This window comes from Carassius carassius, chromosome 7 (assembly GCF_963082965.1).
Source record: "Carassius carassius chromosome 7, fCarCar2.1, whole genome shotgun sequence".
NCBI classification, from domain to species: Eukaryota; Metazoa; Chordata; class Actinopteri; order Cypriniformes; family Cyprinidae; genus Carassius; species Carassius carassius.
The window spans coordinates 36,159,524-36,180,000 of NC_081761.1; the positions used below are offsets into that span (position 1 = coordinate 36,159,524).

The 20,477-nt window shown below is 41.2% G+C and overlaps 1 protein-coding gene and 1 long non-coding RNA gene across 2 annotated transcripts in view; both read right to left on the minus strand.

Annotated features, from left to right (window-relative positions):
- Positions 1-20,477, minus strand: part of LOC132144098 (complement C3-like) — a 63,610-nt gene that overhangs the window by 579 nt on the left and 42,554 nt on the right. Inside the window, exons 23-40 of the mRNA XM_059554841.1 lie at positions 17,887-17,970; positions 15,439-15,642; positions 15,283-15,358; positions 14,986-15,145; positions 14,265-14,348; positions 14,024-14,180; positions 13,697-13,860; positions 13,451-13,609; positions 13,213-13,272; positions 13,039-13,129; positions 12,887-12,935; positions 12,494-12,584; positions 11,417-11,506; positions 10,226-10,331; positions 9,299-9,388; positions 8,954-9,034; positions 8,559-8,642; positions 8,278-8,413 (exon numbers count right to left, since the gene is read on the minus strand). Of these exons, the coding sequence (XP_059410824.1) occupies positions 8,278-8,413; positions 8,559-8,642; positions 8,954-9,034; positions 9,299-9,388; positions 10,226-10,331; positions 11,417-11,506; positions 12,494-12,584; positions 12,887-12,935; positions 13,039-13,129; positions 13,213-13,272; positions 13,451-13,609; positions 13,697-13,860; positions 14,024-14,180; positions 14,265-14,348; positions 14,986-15,145; positions 15,283-15,358; positions 15,439-15,642; positions 17,887-17,970 (1,966 nt within the window). The remainder of the gene's footprint in view (positions 1-8,277; positions 8,414-8,558; positions 8,643-8,953; positions 9,035-9,298; positions 9,389-10,225; positions 10,332-11,416; positions 11,507-12,493; positions 12,585-12,886; positions 12,936-13,038; positions 13,130-13,212; positions 13,273-13,450; positions 13,610-13,696; positions 13,861-14,023; positions 14,181-14,264; positions 14,349-14,985; positions 15,146-15,282; positions 15,359-15,438; positions 15,643-17,886; positions 17,971-20,477) is intronic.
- Positions 14,432-14,979, minus strand: LOC132144135 (uncharacterized). Its single transcript, XR_009434326.1, has 2 exons — positions 14,677-14,979; positions 14,432-14,621 (listed from the first exon to the last, which is right to left on the minus strand). It is a non-coding gene; the product is annotated as an uncharacterized LOC132144135 (long non-coding RNA).

Genomic DNA, 20,477 nt, shown 5'->3' on the forward strand with positions numbered 1-20,477 from the left:
ACATGCTTTAATGTTCAAAAAACACATAATTTTTTTAAATACTGTACATTATTGCAGGTCCTCTATGCCCCGCCTCCTTCCGATAAGCAGAGTCTGCGCTGATTGGTCAAATGACCCTTTGCATTGTGATTGGCCGAACACTGCAAGAACTCGTTGGAAATGTAACACCTCGTTTCATAATCACAAGCTTTTTCTTTCAAAATAAATGTAGACAGTTTATAGTGCCCTTAGTTTTACCATCAGTTAAATAAAGTTATTTTTCTTTCTTCTAGATACACACACATCTCCCTGACATGACTGCTTCAACACTTTGCTACTGAAACCAGGCCTTTTTTCTTTTGGGTGAACATTTGTGAGGCATTATGCAAATACTTCCACATAGTGACGTAGAGATGTGAGGGCGTGTTAGAACGAGCCGTTTCAGGGGGCTGTGGCAGAGTCTTAACTTTAATAAAGAATATCTCTTTGGATTTGAGACTTTGGTCTTTGCAACTTTAAAGATGTTCTTCATGCACCAAGAGCTTGTTACACTCCAAAGAAAAAGGAAAAAATTAAATAGCATCATATGACCCCTTTAAACAAAAATGTCAGATATGGGCTGATATATCAGCCTTGAAGATATATCAGTTAAACACTAAAAAAAGTATTGATCGTAAAAGATGTGCATTCAAGTCTGTTACCGATCTCCAAGTCTTGACACATCTTTTAATAACATATAACAGAACTTAGTATAATTTTAGATGAAGAATATAGTCACATCATTAAGCCATGCACCAGGGACGGACTGGCCAACGGGAGCACCGGGACATTTCCCGGTGTACTGACGGTCATTCTGGCCTGCCGCTGTGCAGTCGATCAGGCTGATGTGCAATAGGCTGGTATGCAACTGCGAATTAATTGACGGACTTATGAATGTGCGAATCATGCGATCGCGGAGTGAAAATGACACCACCACATGACCAAAACCAAACCAAACTGTGAAAAAGAGGCATTCTGGGTTCCCAGACATCACAACAAGTGACATTTCACAAACGAATTTCGGGAGAAGCGTGCACGCATAATTAACACGGCCAGTTCATCATCATCAGCAATTAAACTGGTTACCAATCAGCTCGAGAAAACGCCTATAAATAATCAAGTACATCCTACCTTCGTTATCTCTCGACTTTCAGAATTCGGTTCGCGCAGTTTGCCATCTCACCACAGACCCAATTTTCCATCCAACGAAGAGATCTAACGTTAGACCGGGGATTTTTTCAGATCTGCTGCAATTCGCTGGCCCCATGATCACTCCTATCCCGCCTAACACAGCCGCCGAGCATCAAGCGTTATCGCGACACCTGCTCTTCTCAAATAGCCACACGCTGTGGCCAACAGACCATGCAAGCCCCGAGCTCGCCTCGCTCGACACCACCAGAGAAGTAATGGGGCCGCGCCCCAGATCTCACCGAAGCAAAGCCTCACTCACTTGCTGCCGCGGCTCAGCCCTTCACCGCGGCTTCCGGCCGCAACGCAGTTCGAGGCCGCCTCCACTAGTAGCGCGGACCGTGTGTTGCAAATTAATATTTTCAGGTGAAGCTGCTAAAATGCAGGTTTCGCTGCTAAAGTTTGTTAAACGATGTTATGACGTAATTCTGTCCGATGTCGATGCCATTTTTATCCATGAAGCCAACAAGGTATTTTTTCAGAGTTGTTATCCACACCGAAATGTCTGAACCCATTAACGTTACACCTGCCTTACCGTGCATGTCCAAACCTCACTCAGATGATACAGACATAAGTTTCATTAAATTTTCTGGCAGGATCAATTTATTTATGGAAATATTTCACCATTTACTGGCGTGATCACTCAGAATTGATCTAAAATGCAACTGCCCTCGTGTTTTCCGCAGGACAGCAATCGTGAGTAAATTTTCTGTTGTCTTTTAGGACTGTAATATGAAAAGCATGCAAAATAATTTTTTTTTTTTAGAAACCATGTGAAAGTGAATAGCACATAACTGCATAAGTTAACTGCTATAAACATGTCTATTGGTAGTATGTGTTACAAGACTAAACATGCTTCGTTTTCAAAGCCTCTGTTTCTACAGTCCATACTACAACGTGAAAACAGCATCTTCAAATTTATCCACTCTGGAGAGCGTTCAAAGGCTGGAAGGCCAAAACGAGAGGAAAAGATGTTCTTCAACAGGAACATATTAATGTGGACAAGGCTCGAGGGATTGTCTAATGTTACTAACCCCTCTACGTTCCCGCAGCCAACATCTACAGCAGCCGAAGCAAGCATAAGCTGCTTTTACTTGCAACACTGGCCTGCACATCCCAGTATTTGCATCCTGTTACTTCTAACCCCCCCCCCCCCTTTTTTATTTTTTAGTGTCCTCCAGCTCAAGTAGCAGACATTAGCATAAGGCTGCCTCTGCTAGCAGTGCAGGCTACTCAGGTTCAAGACATCACACATCCCAACCCATTCGCATGGCCTACAGCTACAGCAGCTGAAGCAAACGTGAGGCTGCCTCCATTTGTAAAAATGCCCACAACTCTTCCGCTCCCTCATGCTATTAATAAACCATTTTCTGTTCAGCGGCCTCCAGCTCCCATAGTAAACACTAGCGTAAGGCTTCCTCCGGTAGTAGTGCAGGTTGCACATAGGTTCTTCAGGATTCCCTTCCTGTGACCAACAACACGTGAAGCAAGTGCGAAGCTGCTTCCACTTGCAACCCAGACCCTTACTTTCTTCCTGCTGCTACTTACCTCCTTTTACCTTTTCAGTGGCCTCCAGCTCCCGTATCAGACGCTAACGCGAGCATGCCTCCGATAGCGGTGCAGACCCATCCACAACCCCCTTTTCCGACAACCCTCTCCCCTACTCATGGCCTGCAGCCCCACAGTCTAACCCCAGTGTTACATTGCCTCTCATATTGGCGCAGGCCCCTATACCTGCTGTTCACCTCCTCTTTCCCCCTCTTTACATCCACTTCCGAAGCCGTCCCAAGCGTGAGCATTCCTCCGCTAATGGCGCAGGCCCCAATGCCCGCCATTTACCCTCTCTTTATTCCACTACCAGAACCGTCCCAAGCGTAAGTACATCTGCGCAGTCCATCCCTGTTCACTCAAACTCGTGACCCACCATAACTAACCCTCTTTAAACATCCCCTTATCCATCCATAATAGCCCATCCTCACTCCAGCATCCCGGCAGTGCCTGCTCCTGCAGGAGCCTCTATCTGTTTTTCTCCACTGCCACAGCAGTGTCTGCTCCAGCAGGAGCGTCCATCTGTATTTCCCCGCTGCCGCAGCAGTGCCCGCTCCCGCAGGATCCTTTTTCCATATTTCCTCAGTGCCGCAGCAGTTCTCGCTCCCGCTAGAGTTGGGCGATATGGTCATTTTTTCAAATCGTCATATCGTCAGCCTGTAAGATCGACAATGCACGGTATTATCATGCATGGGTGGAGCTAAACCCTTCGTTCTTGACAAATCATAACTATTGGATGTTTTAAACTGCGCAGGTGCGCGAGAGAGAGCCTATGGAATCACCAATAATCAAAAGCCACCACCCTTCCATCGGTTTCGGAGGATTTCACCAAAATCACTGGTCCGCTTCTACATGGCCCTCCCAGCCGTTAGATTTTCCCCAGCCATTAATATCCTCACCCCTTTTCGAGCTATATCATCTTGTCCTGGCAGCCTTTCTGTGGGGAAAAGAATGGTCCAGCATCGTTATTCACTGCGATAACGAGGCTACTGTACATTGAATTAATAATGACCGTTCTCATTCACCCACCTTAATGCCCTTTCAAAGACGTTTAATCTGGATCTCCGCTAACATCAGTTCATCATAACCTCAAAACACATTCCTGAGGCAAGTTTTGCCTTTCAGAAATTCAGGCTGTTGGCACCGCAGGTGGAACCACTCCCAACCCCAGTACCTCCTTATTCAGAACTAATATTTCTCTGAATCATCCTCTGAGACCCCTTCTCGAAACTTCAAGAGATTCTATTCTCCAAGCCATTTCCCCAAGTACCCTGCAGTCATACTTCACAGCATGGAAATGCTTTAAAGCATTCCACTCCGCCTTTAATCTACCGTTCCCTGATTTTTCCCTGCTCTCCATCACCTCATTTATATCACACCTCAACCTTAACAAAACCCTCCAAGTCAGCTCCATCAAAAGCTATCTAAGTGGAATCCAATTTTTCCATAAACTCATATTTGGTTCACCCTCACCCCAAATAGCCAATTCACAGACCTCCCTTCTCATCAAAGGCATTCAAAGAGCCCACCCCACGCGCCCAGACTCCAGGCAGCCCATAACCTTCGAAATCCTGATTAAATGCATTTCTACGCTTCGCAAAGGTTACCATTCCATCCACACTGCTCCAACACTAGATGCCATGTTTATTCTACCCTTCTTCGGCTTTCTCAGATGCTCAGAGCTCACTACCACTTCCAGCTTTAATCCAAATATCCACCCCACCATTTCTGATCTAGCAGTCCTGGACAATGAAGCCATGTCATTTCATATAAAGCGAAGTAAAACAGATCAGACCATGAAGGGCCACTTCATTTTTATTTTTAACCTCCAATCACCTATTCTCCAATACCAAACTCTCCTAGCCTTCCTCCAGCCCAGGAAAGGCCAAGCTAAATCCCTTTCCGACCCTCACAGACGACTGTAGCCGCCCCGTCTCCCGTCTTTGGTTCCAGAAACACTTGAAATCTGTCTTGCGTCTGTCCGGCATCTCAGCTGACGATTTCTCCAGCCATTCCTTCAGAATCGGTGCAGCCACCACAGCGGCTTAAAATGGCCTTTCCCAACATCAGATCCAAACACTCGGTCGCTGGTCATCAGAAGCTTTTAAGAGCTACATCCGATCAGACCGCGTAAATCTCAAGAAAGCCCATCAAACCCTCATGAGCCACCCGTTTTTTCCCTAGCCATCTCCATTTCCCAATTCCAACAGCTCCCCGCTCCTTCAGGAGCCATCATATATTTCCCCCGCTGCTACAGCAGTGTCAGCTCCCGCAGGAGCCTTCACGTGTTTTTTCCTCACTGCTGCAGCAGTGTCAGCTCCCGCAGGATCCTTTACGTATTTCCTCACTACCGCAGCAGCGTTGGCTCCCGCAGGGGCCTTTACGAATTTCCTCACGGCCGCAGCAGAGTCGGCTCCCGCAGGAGCCTTTACGAATTTCCTCACTTCCGCAACAGTGTCAGCTCCCGCAGGAGCCTTTACGTATTTCCTCACTACCGCAGCAGCGTTGGCTCCCGCAGGGGCCTTTACGAATTTCCTCACGGCCGCAGCAGAGTCGGCTCCCGCAGGAGCCTTTACGAATTTCCTCACTTCCGCAACAGTGTCAGCTCCCGCAGGAGCCTTTACGTATTTCCTCACTGCCGCAGCAGTGTCAGCTCCCGCAGGACCCCTTACGTATTTCCTCACTACCGCAGCAGCGTCAGCTCCCGCAGGAGCCTTTGCGTATTTCCTCACTGCCGCAGCAGTGTCAGCTCCCGCAAGAGCCCTTTTTCATATTATCCTCACTGCCGCAGCAGTATATGCTCCCGCAGGAGCCTCTCCATATTTTCCCACTGCCGCAGCAGTGTCAGCTCCCGCAGGAGCCTCTCCATATTTTCTCACTGCCGCAGCAGTGTCAGCTCACGCAGGAGCCTCTCCATATTTTTCTCACTGCCGCAGCAGTGTCAGCTCCCGCAGGAGCCTCTCCATATTTTTCTCACTGCCGCAGCAGTGTATGCTCCCGCAGGAGCCTCTCCATATTTTTCTCACTGCCGCAGCAGTGTCAGCTCCCGCAAAAGCTTTTTCCATATTTTCTCACTGCCGCAGCAGTGTATGCTCCCGCAGGAGCCTCTCCATATTTTTCTCACTGCCGCAGCAGTGTATGCTCCCTCAGGAGCCTCTCCATATTTTTCTCACTGCCGCAGCAGTGTCAGCTCCCACAAGAGCGTTTTCCATATTTTCTCACTGACGCAGTGTATGCTCCCGCAGTAGCCTCTCCGTATTTTTCTCACTGACGCAGCAGTGTCAGCTCCCGCAGGAGCCATTCCGTATTTTTCCACTGCCGCAGCAGTGCCAGCTCCCGCAGGAGCCTTTCCATATTCCCTTACTGCCGCAGCAGTGTATGCTCCCGCAGGAGCCTCTCCATATTTCCTCACTGCCGCAGCAGTGTATGCTCCCGCAGGAGCCTTTTTGATCTTCCCAACTGCCGCAATAATCGCGTCTCCAGTGGGAGTTCCCATCTCTCTTTCAAGTGGATGCTTCCATGGAAGTCAAATAGACACTGCCGTAACATTTATACACCAAAGGACGCCCAGCACCCATCTAACATTTAAGCACAGCTTTTGGGGAGACGTAAATTTGCGTATCTGGCTGCTGTCCCGTTCTAATTGCTTTTTGGGGAGCACTTGGGCTAAGCCGAACTCCGAGCTCAGACCCCTATCCCCGGATGGGGGGGGAGGGGGGGGGTGCCCCGGGCTCGGGAGTCTTGCCGGGCTCGGAGCTCTCCCCCCGGACAGCACGCCAAATATGCATAACCTTTATTTAATTATAAGTAAATGCGAACTCGTGAAGTGACGTTTCACAAACGAATTACAGGAGAAGCGTGCACGGATAATTAACACGGCCAGTTCATCATCATCAGCAATTACACTGGTTACCAATCAGCTCGAGAAAACGCCTATAAATAATCAAGTACATCCTACCTTCGTTATCTCTCGACTTTAAGAAATCCCTCTGCCACCCCGATCTCGCACCTTCAGCCAAGTTTCTACCCCAGCTCAGGTAGAAAAACTCAGGGGAGCACTTGGGCTAAGCCGAACTCCGAGCTCAGACCCCTATCCCCGGACGGGGGGGGGGGGGGGGGGTGCCCCGGGCTCGGGAGTCTTGCCGGGCGCGGAGCGCTCCCCCCGGACAGCACGCCAAATAAGCATAACCTTTATTTAATTATAAGTAAATGCGAACTCGTGAATAGCGTAAAAAAAAAAAAAAACCTGGACAAACCATTAACTCTTGTTCAATACTAACACGAACACTGTATCAGTGCATTCTCTTAAAGTGAAAAGCTTTTGTAACTTTAATAAAGAATAATCTTTAATTTATAGTCCAAAATGCAATGCTGTTTTACATTTGATTACTTTATTCATTTACTGTACCTAAAAACTAATGCTAGACCTGCCTAAAAAAACCTGAAAGTCAGTTTATTTTCTTTGTATCTTTATTGTATTTATTTGTGTTGTTGCTTGTTGTTAGAATATTCTTAATGATATAATTCATTTTTAGAAATAATTTTTTGAAAGTTTAGTTTTTCCATAAACATAGCACATACAACGGTACCGAAACCGTGACTCTAAAACCGTAAAACAAACCAAACTGTGGAAAAGTTTAACTGTTCCACCCTAATATTTACGTAATAATTTGGCAGACGGACGCTTTCATTCAAAGTGACTCAAAATAGATAAAATCTATTATAATATATATATATATATATATATATTACAAATATATATAAAGATACAAGTTTTAAAAGAGCATCTTAATGACAAACTAACACACTGTTTTACATATGGGGATAAATTATTTTTCTAGTGGCAAATTTGACCAGAAATTTTGTTTTTCCATTTCTAGCTTACTATATGTAGCCTATAGTGTACAATGCTTATTTATTTATTTTGAATGTGATGAAGGAAGCAACAGTAGCACTAGTGCTGCAAGTGCTCATGCTGTTGAAAAAGAGGAGGTGGACAGTTCAGCTTTTGAGTCAGAGCAGTCAATTCATGTGCAGCAACAGAGGTGGCGTCAAATTCCCGGCCTGATTTAAAGTGAAAGTGACGTGACATTCAGCCAAGTATGGTGACCCATACTCAGAATTCGTGCTCTGCATTTAACCCATCCAAAGTGCACACACACAGAGCAGTGAACACACACACACACACTGTGAACCCAGAGCAGTGGGCACCAATTTATGCTGCGGCGCCCGGGGAGCAGTTGGGGGTCCGATGCCTTGCTCAAGGGCACCTAAGTCGTGGTACTGAGGGTGGAGAGAGAACTGTACATGCACTCCCCCCACCCACAATTCCTTCCAGCCCAAGACTCGAACTCACAACCCTTCGATTGTGAGTCCGATTCTCTAACCACTAGGCCACGACTTCCCTAAAGTGACTTCCCTACTGTCCCAGCCCGCCACTGCCATGCACAACACTCTATAGACTTCAGATGCATAAACCTAAGGCAAATCCTGCTATATTGAAGACACATAGTGGACACCTACCTTCCCCCGAGCTTTGGCAGGTCAACAGATCGGCCCATGATGAGGTACGACTTGTCTTTTATCAATCCTAAATGTTCTCTGCAACTGGGACGAGCCAAAAATTCTCTCACTGTCCCTTCAACATCCTCATCAGTACCTGCAGGACATAACAGCATTTAGGAAACAATTCCACAATTTAGCCTTCTGTAGAGTATGTATTAGAGAAAGACAACAACATTTAACAGGAATCAGACACATTTCAAGTGAATTTCATGATCAGTGGAGGAAACAATGAACCGTACCTTCTTTTAGTACCTGTTCCACCTTCATTTGATAGATGTCAGTGACCATTTTCAGATCCATCCCCACAACCTTGACTTTATAAACTGTAAAGCATATTATATCGTTATCTACATATGGAACTATAAGGGTCAGACCAAAAATTGTAATTGCATTTGTACAAAGGTTAAAGGAATAGGTCACCCAAAATTGTCATCATTTATTCACACATTGCTGAGCAAAAGAACAACATTTGTTTGCATTTATTGTTGATTATGTTGAATTAACAGACATAGTCAATATGAAGAGAGCAGTGTACAACAACTGGAGCATTAAGGTAGAACAAATTGAGTAAATAGTGAATCTTAATTTCTGGAAGTATGAAAACATGAATTAACACAGAACTGAATGCGTTTACCATAGTCCATGCCAGCTTCACAGGCTTTATTGAGACGCACATCATCTTCAACGTGGTTTTTCTTCTGGTAACTGCAGTCCTCTGTGTTTCGAGAAGTTAATAATGTTCATACAAGCACATACACACTTGAATTTCTCTTCTTTTACATTTCAGAATAAAAATAAATCACAACTTCTCCAAGGCTTAAATCTGGTAAAATAGATCATTTCAGTTCAACCTCAGCAGTCTTACAGACTGGTCTGTTTCAATACTACATTTAGGACAGATTTTGCAGGCTAACATTATAAGTGGACTTCAAGGAACCAAATGAATATTATTTTTTAGTATTTTTGTGGCTGATAATACCTTCTGCGCACTGGCACTGGTCTCCCTTACACAGTCTGTATAGAGCGGCATCTTCCCTTTCAGGGTGGAAGAACTTTGTACAGCGTGCATCTGAAAATCACACACAAAATAGATATGGATCACACAGAAATGTTTCATCAAATGACCATATTACCAAATTTTCTGGAATATATAAGTTACATAATATATATAAGAGCACAGGGTTATTTGTATAGTGCATTTCACACAAACAAATTTAGGCATGCTGTTTATGATTCATGTTGTTTATAATAAATGGCACTATATTTTATGTTGGTTTCATACTTGTATTTGTAATTTCTGTTTAATATACCATTACAGGATTTGTTGTGGTGTGAGGGGAACTAAAATGCATGTTTATAATGTTTGCAAATTTTTCATTTTACATTATTTTCTTATTTCTGAATGTGAAAAAAGTGACTATACAATGATGCGGCTTATCTTTTCTTTCTCTTTTATTGTCTTTTTTTTACTGTTTTTGACAAGTTACAGTCCTGTGAGACTTACATTTTCCCATAATGCAGCAATATTACAATATCTGCTTAGAATTTTTTTTTTTCCAAATTAAGATTATATTAATTACCTAATATATGTATGGCATAAAGAATAGTGTTTATTTTTTCAAAAAAAAATGTTTTTATAAATAATGGAACTTAATTAATATATTAATGTGAGGTGTCCAGTTTAATTAAACATAAATGTGTGTGTGTGTCCATGTGTGTGTGTGTGTGTATGTGTGTGTGTGTGTGTGTGTGTGTCTGTGTGTGTCCGTGTGTCTGTGTGTGTCCGTGTGTCTGTGTGTGTGTGTGTGTGTGTGTGTGTGTGTGTGTGTGTGTGTCTGTGTGTGTGTGTCTGTGTGTGTGTGTGTGTGTGTGTGTGTGTCTGGGTGTGTGTGTACCAATAGCTCACCTGGTGAGTAATATTCATATATTGTGACTGCAGCAGGTTGTAGCAGACCCACATTTTGTATTTTGTGCATTCTGAAGGCAATTCTTTCTTTCTCTTTATGCAAAACCTGATCAAACAGAAACCAAAGCAAATTTATAATTACATGTCATATTGTACACTGGAAACGCAACATGTTGATATTTTCAGTAATTGGGCGGGGGGTGGACATACAGCCATTGGCCATATGCTTTGTTTTGTGCTTATAATATTAAGAGAAATATGACTATCCACCTTTTTCCTACGACCCATATCACTTTGCACAAATTATGGGAGTGACTTCCATTTACACTGTAAACAATCAGCAAAAGTTTAGCTCTATGAATGCAAAAATAAGCATTTTCAAAAACTGGAAGCAATGAGGTGCCATTATTTTACTCAGCCTCCAACCATCTATCATTTAGAGAGGAAATTTAAAAGTGTAAGTGTAAAAACATTAACAAATAACTTTCAACATACCATGAATAACTTCTAAAGAACCTATTTCTATCTGCAGCAATATAAGAATGCGTTAAATATCATTATAGTAATTTAGATCTAAAAATGAAAGACCACATAATGCATTCCATGGTTTATATTGTAAATGAAATCGGGAGAACAGGCCACTTATGCATAGTATTTGTATACATTTTTCATTTGCTTACAGTAGAATACAAAGGAAACATGAAACTATTTAGGAGGAAAATACAGCGGGCTGAAAATAGCTATTCTATAGATATCGTTGTTATATCATGTCACATTAATATACCAAATGTAACATCATTCTCCTAACTTCTGAAAATACAAAATTAAAGAAAATGCACAGCCCATTCAGTCAAAACGACTGTTGATAATTATTTGTAACACAATCTTCTGGTTTGAAATGATTTGTTGCAGTCTTTTTGAGTGGAACTTCCCCAAACCGGAAGTGCCTCCCATAATTTAAAACGCATAGGCGTTTAGGTAATATGGTAGGTATTACCTATACCTTACCTACCTATAAAAGGTAGGTAATATGTCGGCCACACAGTACACAACCATGAGCACAGAGTCACATGGAACCCTGGGGATGTTCAGCTATTGAATATTAATGAACATGTTGTCCGCCAATCAGAATCAAGCATATTTTATAGAAATATACAGCAAAAGCACATACTTGATAGTATGCAGACATACCTTTTCTAAGTAGAGGATAAGGGATCCTCGCTCTGAAAGCACTTTGTCCATCTCAAATTTCTGAATGTATCTCTCCTTCCCTGTGGACAACTGAGGGCAAGGAAACAAGAGATACATGATTAAAATGCTTTATGTCCTGCATGTATATGATGTGTATATTTGCATGCACGATCAAGTCACATTAAATGGATAATCCACCCCAAAATGAAAATGCTGTATAAATCCCTTACCCCCATGCTGTTCAAAGCCCGTAAAAGCTCTGTTTGTCCTTGGAACACAATTTAAGATATGATGATGCACTGTTTTTACATGTATTGAGATTTGATTTGAAATAAAACAGTGCATCCTTGTGGCAAGAGCATACACAGCATAAGATGATGTGGAGAGACAAAGAGACTGCTGACAAAGGAATTGTTGAATAAAGTTATTATTTCTGTTTTCTTTTCTTACAAAAGGTGTTCCCATCGCTTCAAAAAACCCAGGTTGCACGTCTGATGGCAGATGGAGTATTCTGACGATGACTTTTCATACCTTTTATGGACCTTGACACTGTTATTTACTTAGCAGTCTATGGGAGAGTCTCAAGCCTCCAGATTTTCATTCAAAATATCTTAAATAGTGTTCTGAAATCGAACAGAACTTTTACGGGTTTGGAACGACAAGGGGGTAGGTGATTAATGACAAAATTTTCGTTTTGGGGTGGAGTATCCCTTTATATAGCATTTATATCACAGACATTGTTTCAAAGCAGGGTCACATTAAACCAGACAGCAAACAGATGTCATGGTTCAGACGTGTTAATGCAGCTCAACTGTGTCAAAATGGTGAAATTCATAAAAACGAGTAAAATTCAGCTGTAAGTACAACATAATTCTGTTGCCATCTGATCTTGTCTGATCGTAACAGCCAGACATAATACTGAAGAACCGTGCTAGTGATAGCGGTTTAGATTAAAACAGCTACCGAAGCCAGAGTACGGTTTGCTTCTAGTATGTTCTAGAATAGTGTAATTTAAATTAATAATTTAAAAATTATACAGATGGGGGGCATCACTTCCTTGGTTAAGTATCACAATACCTCTTGCAGATCTCTGCTATCCACAGAAAATCCGGTCGGTATGCCAATATCCAGGATAGACATGGTGGCATCGCGTTGATCACTTTTGTAGCTGTGAAAACGGAGATCAAGAGCAGATTTTATTAACAGGTTTTGTAGTTTGCTCCATCTTCTCCATCTCCGTTAAGGCTGCTTTCAAAGTAAAGCTTTTGGTGTGAACCTGAGAACCTATTATATTGCAGTAACACAGATCTGCTCATCATGTTAATGTTCTTTGTAATGCGAGCCTTTATGTAGTTATGATGATAAGGAGTTAACTTGGGCTAACAGCAAAAATAAGCACATGCTGATTAATTACAAATAAAATAGTCTCTCGACATAAAAATAAACTTATTAGAATATGTGTTCACATACTAGAAGTCCATAGTGAGCTTGTAAGTTTCAATGGCTCCATCTTGATTTGCTAAAGATAAAAAATAAAAATAATACTAATAAAACATGGTAATAATCAAAACCAACAACCAACACAATGTTTTTGTATGGAAAGGGCAGGAACTCAGTCTTACTTGTATTGTCTTTCTCCATTTTAACAGTCAGATCAAATAAAGTACAGTCAGACTTCTTCTCAGCAGGTCTGGCATAGTACATCGTCAGAACCTGAACACAGCAGCACGTCTCTGATTAGATGTTCACACGCTTTAATCTTTCTGTTAACTGTATAAACGCTCATGGACACTCACTGAGAGAGTGGCTCTTCCAGTTCCTCTAGCAGTCACATTGAAGTCCTGCTTTATCTCCACCTGTGGAGTGAACACTGAGTATCAGGGTAATCAAATCCATAATATAATAGACATAATAATATATAATAATTACTATTAAATGACATAGACAATAAAAATGATGGACGATGCACAACTAAACTCCCATAATCCAAGAAAAACAAAACTGACATAAGCAGCAAATCATTTTACTCCTCACCCTGTCTGACCGTATATGATGTGCATTTTCTCTTTTAAAAGTCCATCTGACAGGTTTTCTTCTTCCTGACACGGACAGCTCTACGTCCAGATTGAAGTTTTGTTGGTCCTTCACCTCCGTGCGATACTCAGCCACAGCCTGGAACACCATGATGGTTGCCTAGAAAAGACAGAAAAGCATTCAATTCCTGTCCTGCAGTGTCAGTCACAGTGTTTATCACAGTCGGAAAATTAGGTGTTGATGTACCTGTGTGGTGTGATATTCACCATAGTGACCCTGTTGTCTGGCCATCCAGTGCACTGCCTCTCCTGCTTTATCAAAGTCTTTGGCCTTCACAAGAGCCAGCACAGCGTAAGCCGTCGCTTCTAGTGAGATATGACGCTGTTCAGGGACAGTCCAGGACAGACCAGCTGTTTCAAACACAACACAGAATTAGAAACCGGCTTGTCTTGCTGTTCCCTAAGACATTAACAAGCAGCATTGTAATTTTATTGTTCCATTATTTACACATGGTTTGGAGTGAGTACTGGTGCAAAGTGCATCTCTTTCTCATGGCTTGCTGACTCGACTGACCTTCTTGTTGGGTGGAGTGTCTCATCAAGATGTCTTTTCTAAGTTTGTTCTCATTGGCCATGGCGTAGGATGTCATCGCAACAGTGTAAGGATTGGTCATTTGTGGAAGTCGACCTTCCAAGAAGGAAACAGCCTTTCTGATACTATCTCGCAGACTCTATAAAAGTGTATTATAGAGGTTAAAACCAAGAGGAAGAGTGTATAGTTCTGGCAAACACAGTAGTGGAAGAGATGCACTTACAGAAACAGATTCAGCACAGATCTCTCTGCCCTCTTGCATGGCAATCACAACAAAGGCCGTTAGAGAGCCATCTGCATTTTTGCCCTGTACGTCACCCAGGAATGAAGGACAAACAAAGAGAATTTCACACACAAAAAAAAAAAAACAGAAAAAAAGTTAAAAAAGTAAAATAGTTTATTATTAAATTAGCAAAGCATGCTTGCTAAAAGAGCTTGCTAAACTATTTCTACAGGACTGCAGGACTATAAAATATTGTAGGATAGTGGCAGAAGCCTATAGGTATTGCAAACCCATCTTGCTTTGGTTTCATAATTCATAAGAAAGAGAGAGAGAGATAGTGAGAGAGAATTGAAATCCCTTCTTTCACCAACTTTTCATTTCCACTCAGAAACTTTGTATTTGCTCACAAAACGTTTATGTCCACTTGTCAAACATTTTGTGTTCCCCAAGAAACTTTGCATTCATTCATCAAACTTATGCAGTCCCCCTAGAAACTTTATCGTCACTCGAAAATATAATGTTTCCTCCCATCACCATTTCCACTTAGGGGCTCTGTATCTTACAAATGCGCAAAAGCATGTAAACGTATTATTGCATTTTAATCATTAATTGTCAGCGTCAGCATCAGCGTAATTACTTAATGCAGTTCTACTGCTAGTTTCCATTTTTGTCCTCTACAGGTGAGTTTAAATACAGTCTGTCATAATGACATTCAACTTACCACCATTCCTGATGAACCCACAGCTGAATCCTCTTTAAAGGAGCCGTCTGGCAGTTGTTTGTGGAGAACCAGCCACTTGAGGGCGCTACAGATCACATTTTCCTCTATAGTAACAAGGTTATAGGCAATGGAGAAGACTTTGGCCACATATGCTGTCAACCTTTAACAGACAGAAGCAAAATTATGCTAAAAAAGTTATAATTTGCTACCAATAATCTCAAAAACAATAATAATAAATTATTACAGGGGAAACTGGGAATGAAATGAAAACAAATCAATTGATTGAAATTAAAATACCATGTGCTGCTTTGACTGGTTTGGAATACAGAATAGGAACCATCTGGTTTACGGTAGCTCAACTCCCCTTGATAACCTTCATACAAAAAATAAATAATATATATTTGCTTATTATCTGTTTTTGATCTAAAGTTTTCAAGAGAGCATCTAAATCACCTGTTCTGATATGGTTAAGGGCTTCAGTACGGCGCTCCATGCCAACAGCCTCCCACTGATTGGTGTTGTCCAGATAATGGGTGGCAATGACAGGTAGAGTCATTCTGATGATGTTCTGCTCTCCACATCCACTGGGTTGGACAATAAGGCGACCCATGAAGTCTCCACTGATGGCCTGCTCGATGGTCTGACCGATCTCCTCACCTGAAGGGATAAAATTCAGGCTGAGTATTCAGTTTTTAAATGAGCTCTGTTACAATGAGCTGTCATTTCTGCAACACTTTCATCACTGGTTTGATAGGTAGGTTTTTAACTGACAGCACAATCCGTATTATGTTCAGACTGTAAATAGTGGATCTGGATATTCTTTAGGTGTGATCCATAATACAATCTATAACTTTTTATTTTCATAACTTATTCTAATGGTCGGAAAATCACAATTTCGTAATTCTGTCATATTTCCAGGTCTTGCTCCAGTAGTGGACACACCCACGCTGTGGTTTGTGCTGGTTTGACTCGACACAAGAGCGCGGCAATCGGAATAATCAAGAAGGTTATAACTGCAGCCTGGAGATCTCAAAATAGGGGCGGGAACTCAAAACGGGGTGGGAGCTCCAAAATAGGGCGTGGCTACCTCCCATTGAGAGACAGGTGCATGACACGCATGCACAATTTCCCCCCAATCCACTTCAGTGCAAACTCCGCCCTACAGCTGATTCTGAAGTTTTTATTGGTTGTGTCAGTTAAAGTGTTTGCTAAACTATGCAACCAAAACACTAACCCCTAAACCTACCCCACACCTTGCCCTAACCAGTGACATTGGCACTGAATAGTGTGGTAAAGAAAGTTGCAGTTCAGGAAATAAACAGTTAATAAGATTATGCGATATGAGACTCTCCAGACAATGGCACCTTCTTATATGTTATACTCAGCATCACTACCCTCTCCTAGCCTGCGAATTTCGTGCCCCGGGATGGCCCCGTTGCTTGGAATAAAACGACAGAGTAAAATCTTTCCCCTCCGCTGGGACGGCTCTTGAATGATTCCCGTTTACATCATGATGCAGAGGTTCTGACTTTCCAATCCAAACAGTTACAATGACAAATAAATGTATACTCCGAAAGGTCCACAAGACATTTGTGGTCATATTACTGGATGCTCAAAATTGAACGGGAGAATGCACATTCTAAACAGCTTATTGTACAGTTAAGTTAAGTGCTGTTCTAATCTTATGTGCTGCTGCACTGTAAGGCACACACATAGGCTACAGACTGTAGCTCGTACGTCATGCACTGAAATAAAATGACACAAAGGCAGAAGAACTGATAAAAATGAGCTGTTATAGGAGCAATAGCCATGTATGCAGCTGTGTCATATGCCATAGCTGTGCACAAGGTGTTTTATATACTGTATATATGTATTATAAAAGACAAATGACTGCTTTTTTTGTCCAGCAGTGTATTTTATTTCTTAGCCAAGTAAAAGAGATAAGAAAGGATTTTTTTTGTCAATTAGACATACATAAATAAATATTATTATTATTATTATTATTATTACTATTATTAGATTTGTATGTCCCCCTCACTTCTGAAATGATTGCTAGTCTCCTGCCCTGTAACATAACTGATATAACACTTTAGCTATAAGCTGTTGTATGTTTATTTGGGGATCAAAGGTCCTGTGGCTCCATGTGAATTTTATTTGGTGGGAAAGGCCTTTTGAAGTTGAAGGTTGCAGACTAATGGTTTTTTTTTTTTTTTTTTCAAAGGCATGTCTATAATAAAATACTTTAATGTGCTAATCGAACTATGGCCTTATCCTGGTTTATATTCTAAGCCCTCTCTGTGAAACCAGAACATAGAGTTAGTTTTAAATAATGTTGCAGAGGTGTCAAGTCCAGGGGTCAGAAAGTAAAAGTCCTGCCATATTTTTGTTCCACCCATGAACTCAGCAGCTGATTTCACCAGAGGAGGAACCAAGTCATTCCTTTCAAGTCACAAACTAGTCTTGTCTTCAAGTCACATAATAGTGACTTGTCACAAGTCTTCAAGTCACAAACTAGTGACTTGTGACTTGAAAGGAATGACTTGGTTCCTCCTCTGGTGAAATCAGCTGCTGAGTTCATGGGTGGAACAAAAATATGGCAGGACTTTTACTTTCTGACCCCTGGACTTGACACCTCTGTAATGTTGTCAGTGATTATCAAATGTATTTGGTCATGTGAACCGCTGTGAATTATAACTCAAACAGATGATGTAGCAAATTATGGAGAGCTTAAAAAAAAGTGATTAGTTGTTACAAACCAGCCCTAGCATGAGGTAAGGATGCAACAATGTTTTTGTGGACATTAAAAAAAAAAGCATTATAATTGTAGATAGACTTCACCTCTATTTACCTTAAAAAAGCAAAAACAAATCACTAATTAATTAAAAGCATCTATTTCCTTACCAGTTATTGAGATGTACGTGTTAGCAGGTGTGTCTGGAACCCGATCAGCTGGTATTGCACCTTTAAGAAGAATAGGTTTATCTCCTGTACCATTTGGGATGAGAAACAGAGAAGAACAGTGAGATGGAGGAAGAGTCATGAGTCTTGTTCTGATCACATTTTGTACACATTTTGGTGAGTACTGAGCAAGAAAAGATCAGGGACCTAATTTATCAACATTGTGTAGAAAAGTTTACCAGTTCTTACGCACACCAGTAAGTAATCATTGTTGATAAATCTTAAGCACCATGCTCATTCACGCTCATCAGTGTTGGGAAAGTTCACTTTCTACATGAACTAGTTCAAAGTTCAATTCACAAATTTTTAAATGAACTAGTTCAGTTCATAGTTCAAACTTCAAAATTTTGAACTAAGTTCACAGTTCCAAAAATGAACTAGTTCATAGTTATTTTTTTCCATATGTTGCTGCGAGCTATTATTTTTCAAAATTATTGCCACAGCCCATGGCACCTTGATGGCACCTTTTTGAATGGCTGCAACTAGTGATTGCAAGATGAAGCCTCATGAAGCTTTAAGCTTTTCAGCCAAGTGGTTCACGAAAGGGTTACTTTCTGGAAACTTCATTTGCTCACAATACCACCTGGTTGCCAACCATTGTAAAACAATCAGATATATTACAGACAGAGGTGTAAAGCCTAGGGGTCAGAAAGTAAAATTCCTGCCATATTTTTGTTCCAGTCATGAACTCAGTAGCTGATTTCATCAGAGGAGGATCCAAGTCATTCCTTCCAAGTCACAAATGAGTCTCAAGTTAAATCCCAAGTCCTCAAACAGTTAAAGTTAGTGAGATAATTAAATGACTAATTAAATGATGATTGTGCATTAGTGATAAACACCTGCCATTATTGAGAATTACAGAGGATCGGATGATTTATTGGTTAAAATGATGCCACCATCATGGAGATCAGTGTTTGCTTTATTAGGGCTCTTGACCATTTTAACAATTCAAAGTAATTAGCTTTTAAGCCCTTGTGGTTGTGTTACATAGTAAACTTTAACACCTTGCTGAATTAAAACTTTGAGAAAGCAAGTTAAATTGTCCTTTATTTCTTCTAAAACATTGAAATGAACATCATGAAGATGTCTCTCTGTGGTTTGTTAAATGACGTTCAGCTATTACTGAACAGCAAAAAAAGTCATTTTAAACAAATATTATTGCAATCCTTAAATATTGTTTTTTAAGAAAAAATTGTACAGGCTCAGCATTTTAGACATGAGCACTTCATATCATATCATATGATCCTCAACAGTGGTGACAATAATTATTCATGCTACAATGCATGATTGGAGTTTTTACTTTGGTGTTACCCAGCATGCACTTCAGCATAAAGCATTTTGTTGATTGTCACCATTGTTGAGATTCATATGATGGTTCATGATGTCTGTGTGTCTTATCAGCATATGGTTTCAAAAATGTATATTCATTACACACATTAGATTTAAAATTAATTCATTATAACTATTAAACCAATATTAAGTCAATATTAAATTAAATATAATTGTTTTGAAAATAAACAGGCTGATGCCTAATAATTACTTCATCAAGTAAAACTAACTAGTAGCAGCTTTCTGCACAACACTGATTGCACTGCTTTACATGTACTTTTACAGAGAAATATCTAACACAAGAAGCCAAGGTCAAGAGCCCAACTAAAGCAAACACTGATCTCCATGATGGTGGCATCATTTTAACCAATAAAACATCAGCATCTGATCCTCTGTAACGCACAATAACGGCAGGTGTTCATCACTAATGCACAATCATCATTTAATTAGTCTCTTAAGTGTCTCATTAACTTTAACTCTTTGATGACTTGGGATTTGACTTGAGACTCGTTTGTGGCTTGAAAGGAATGACTTTGTTCCTCCTCTGGTGAAATCAGCTGCTGAGTTCATGGGTGGAACACAAATATGGCAGGAATTTTACTTTCTGACCCCTGGACTTTACACCTCTGTCTGTAATATATCTGATTGTTTTACTCTTGTTGGCCACCAGGTGGTATTGTGAGCAAATTAAGTTTCCAGAAATTAACCCTTTTGTGAACCACTAGGCTGAACATCTTAATACTTCATGAGGCTTCATCTTGCCATCATTAGCTGCAACCCCTTAATTAAGTTTATGAAAGCTGGGCGTTTCACTTTACTCAAAGGCTGCAGGTCTCCGACAATATACTGCACCACCAGGTTGTCCAGCTGCGGCTGGGAGAAGACAACGGAGCTGCTACAGTACGCAGTTCATGGGGTTTGGGTCGAGGATCAGCCCTGACTGTCTTTTGATTTTTTTATTTGCTTTCACATACCTTGAAAGGCTAGCCGGGTGCTTCAGTTCAATGTGCCGTTTCAGGTTTGCTGTGGATGTAACGAAGTGCGGATTTTCTTTTTGAAAGCCGGCGGGCAAAGTTTGAACAGAAAAGTGAGATTTCTCCCATTCTCACCGACCTTGTGAAGTGTGAAGTGAAGTGAAGTGACATTCAGCCAAGTATGGTGACCCATACTCAGAATTTGTGCTCTGCATTTAACCCATCCGAAAT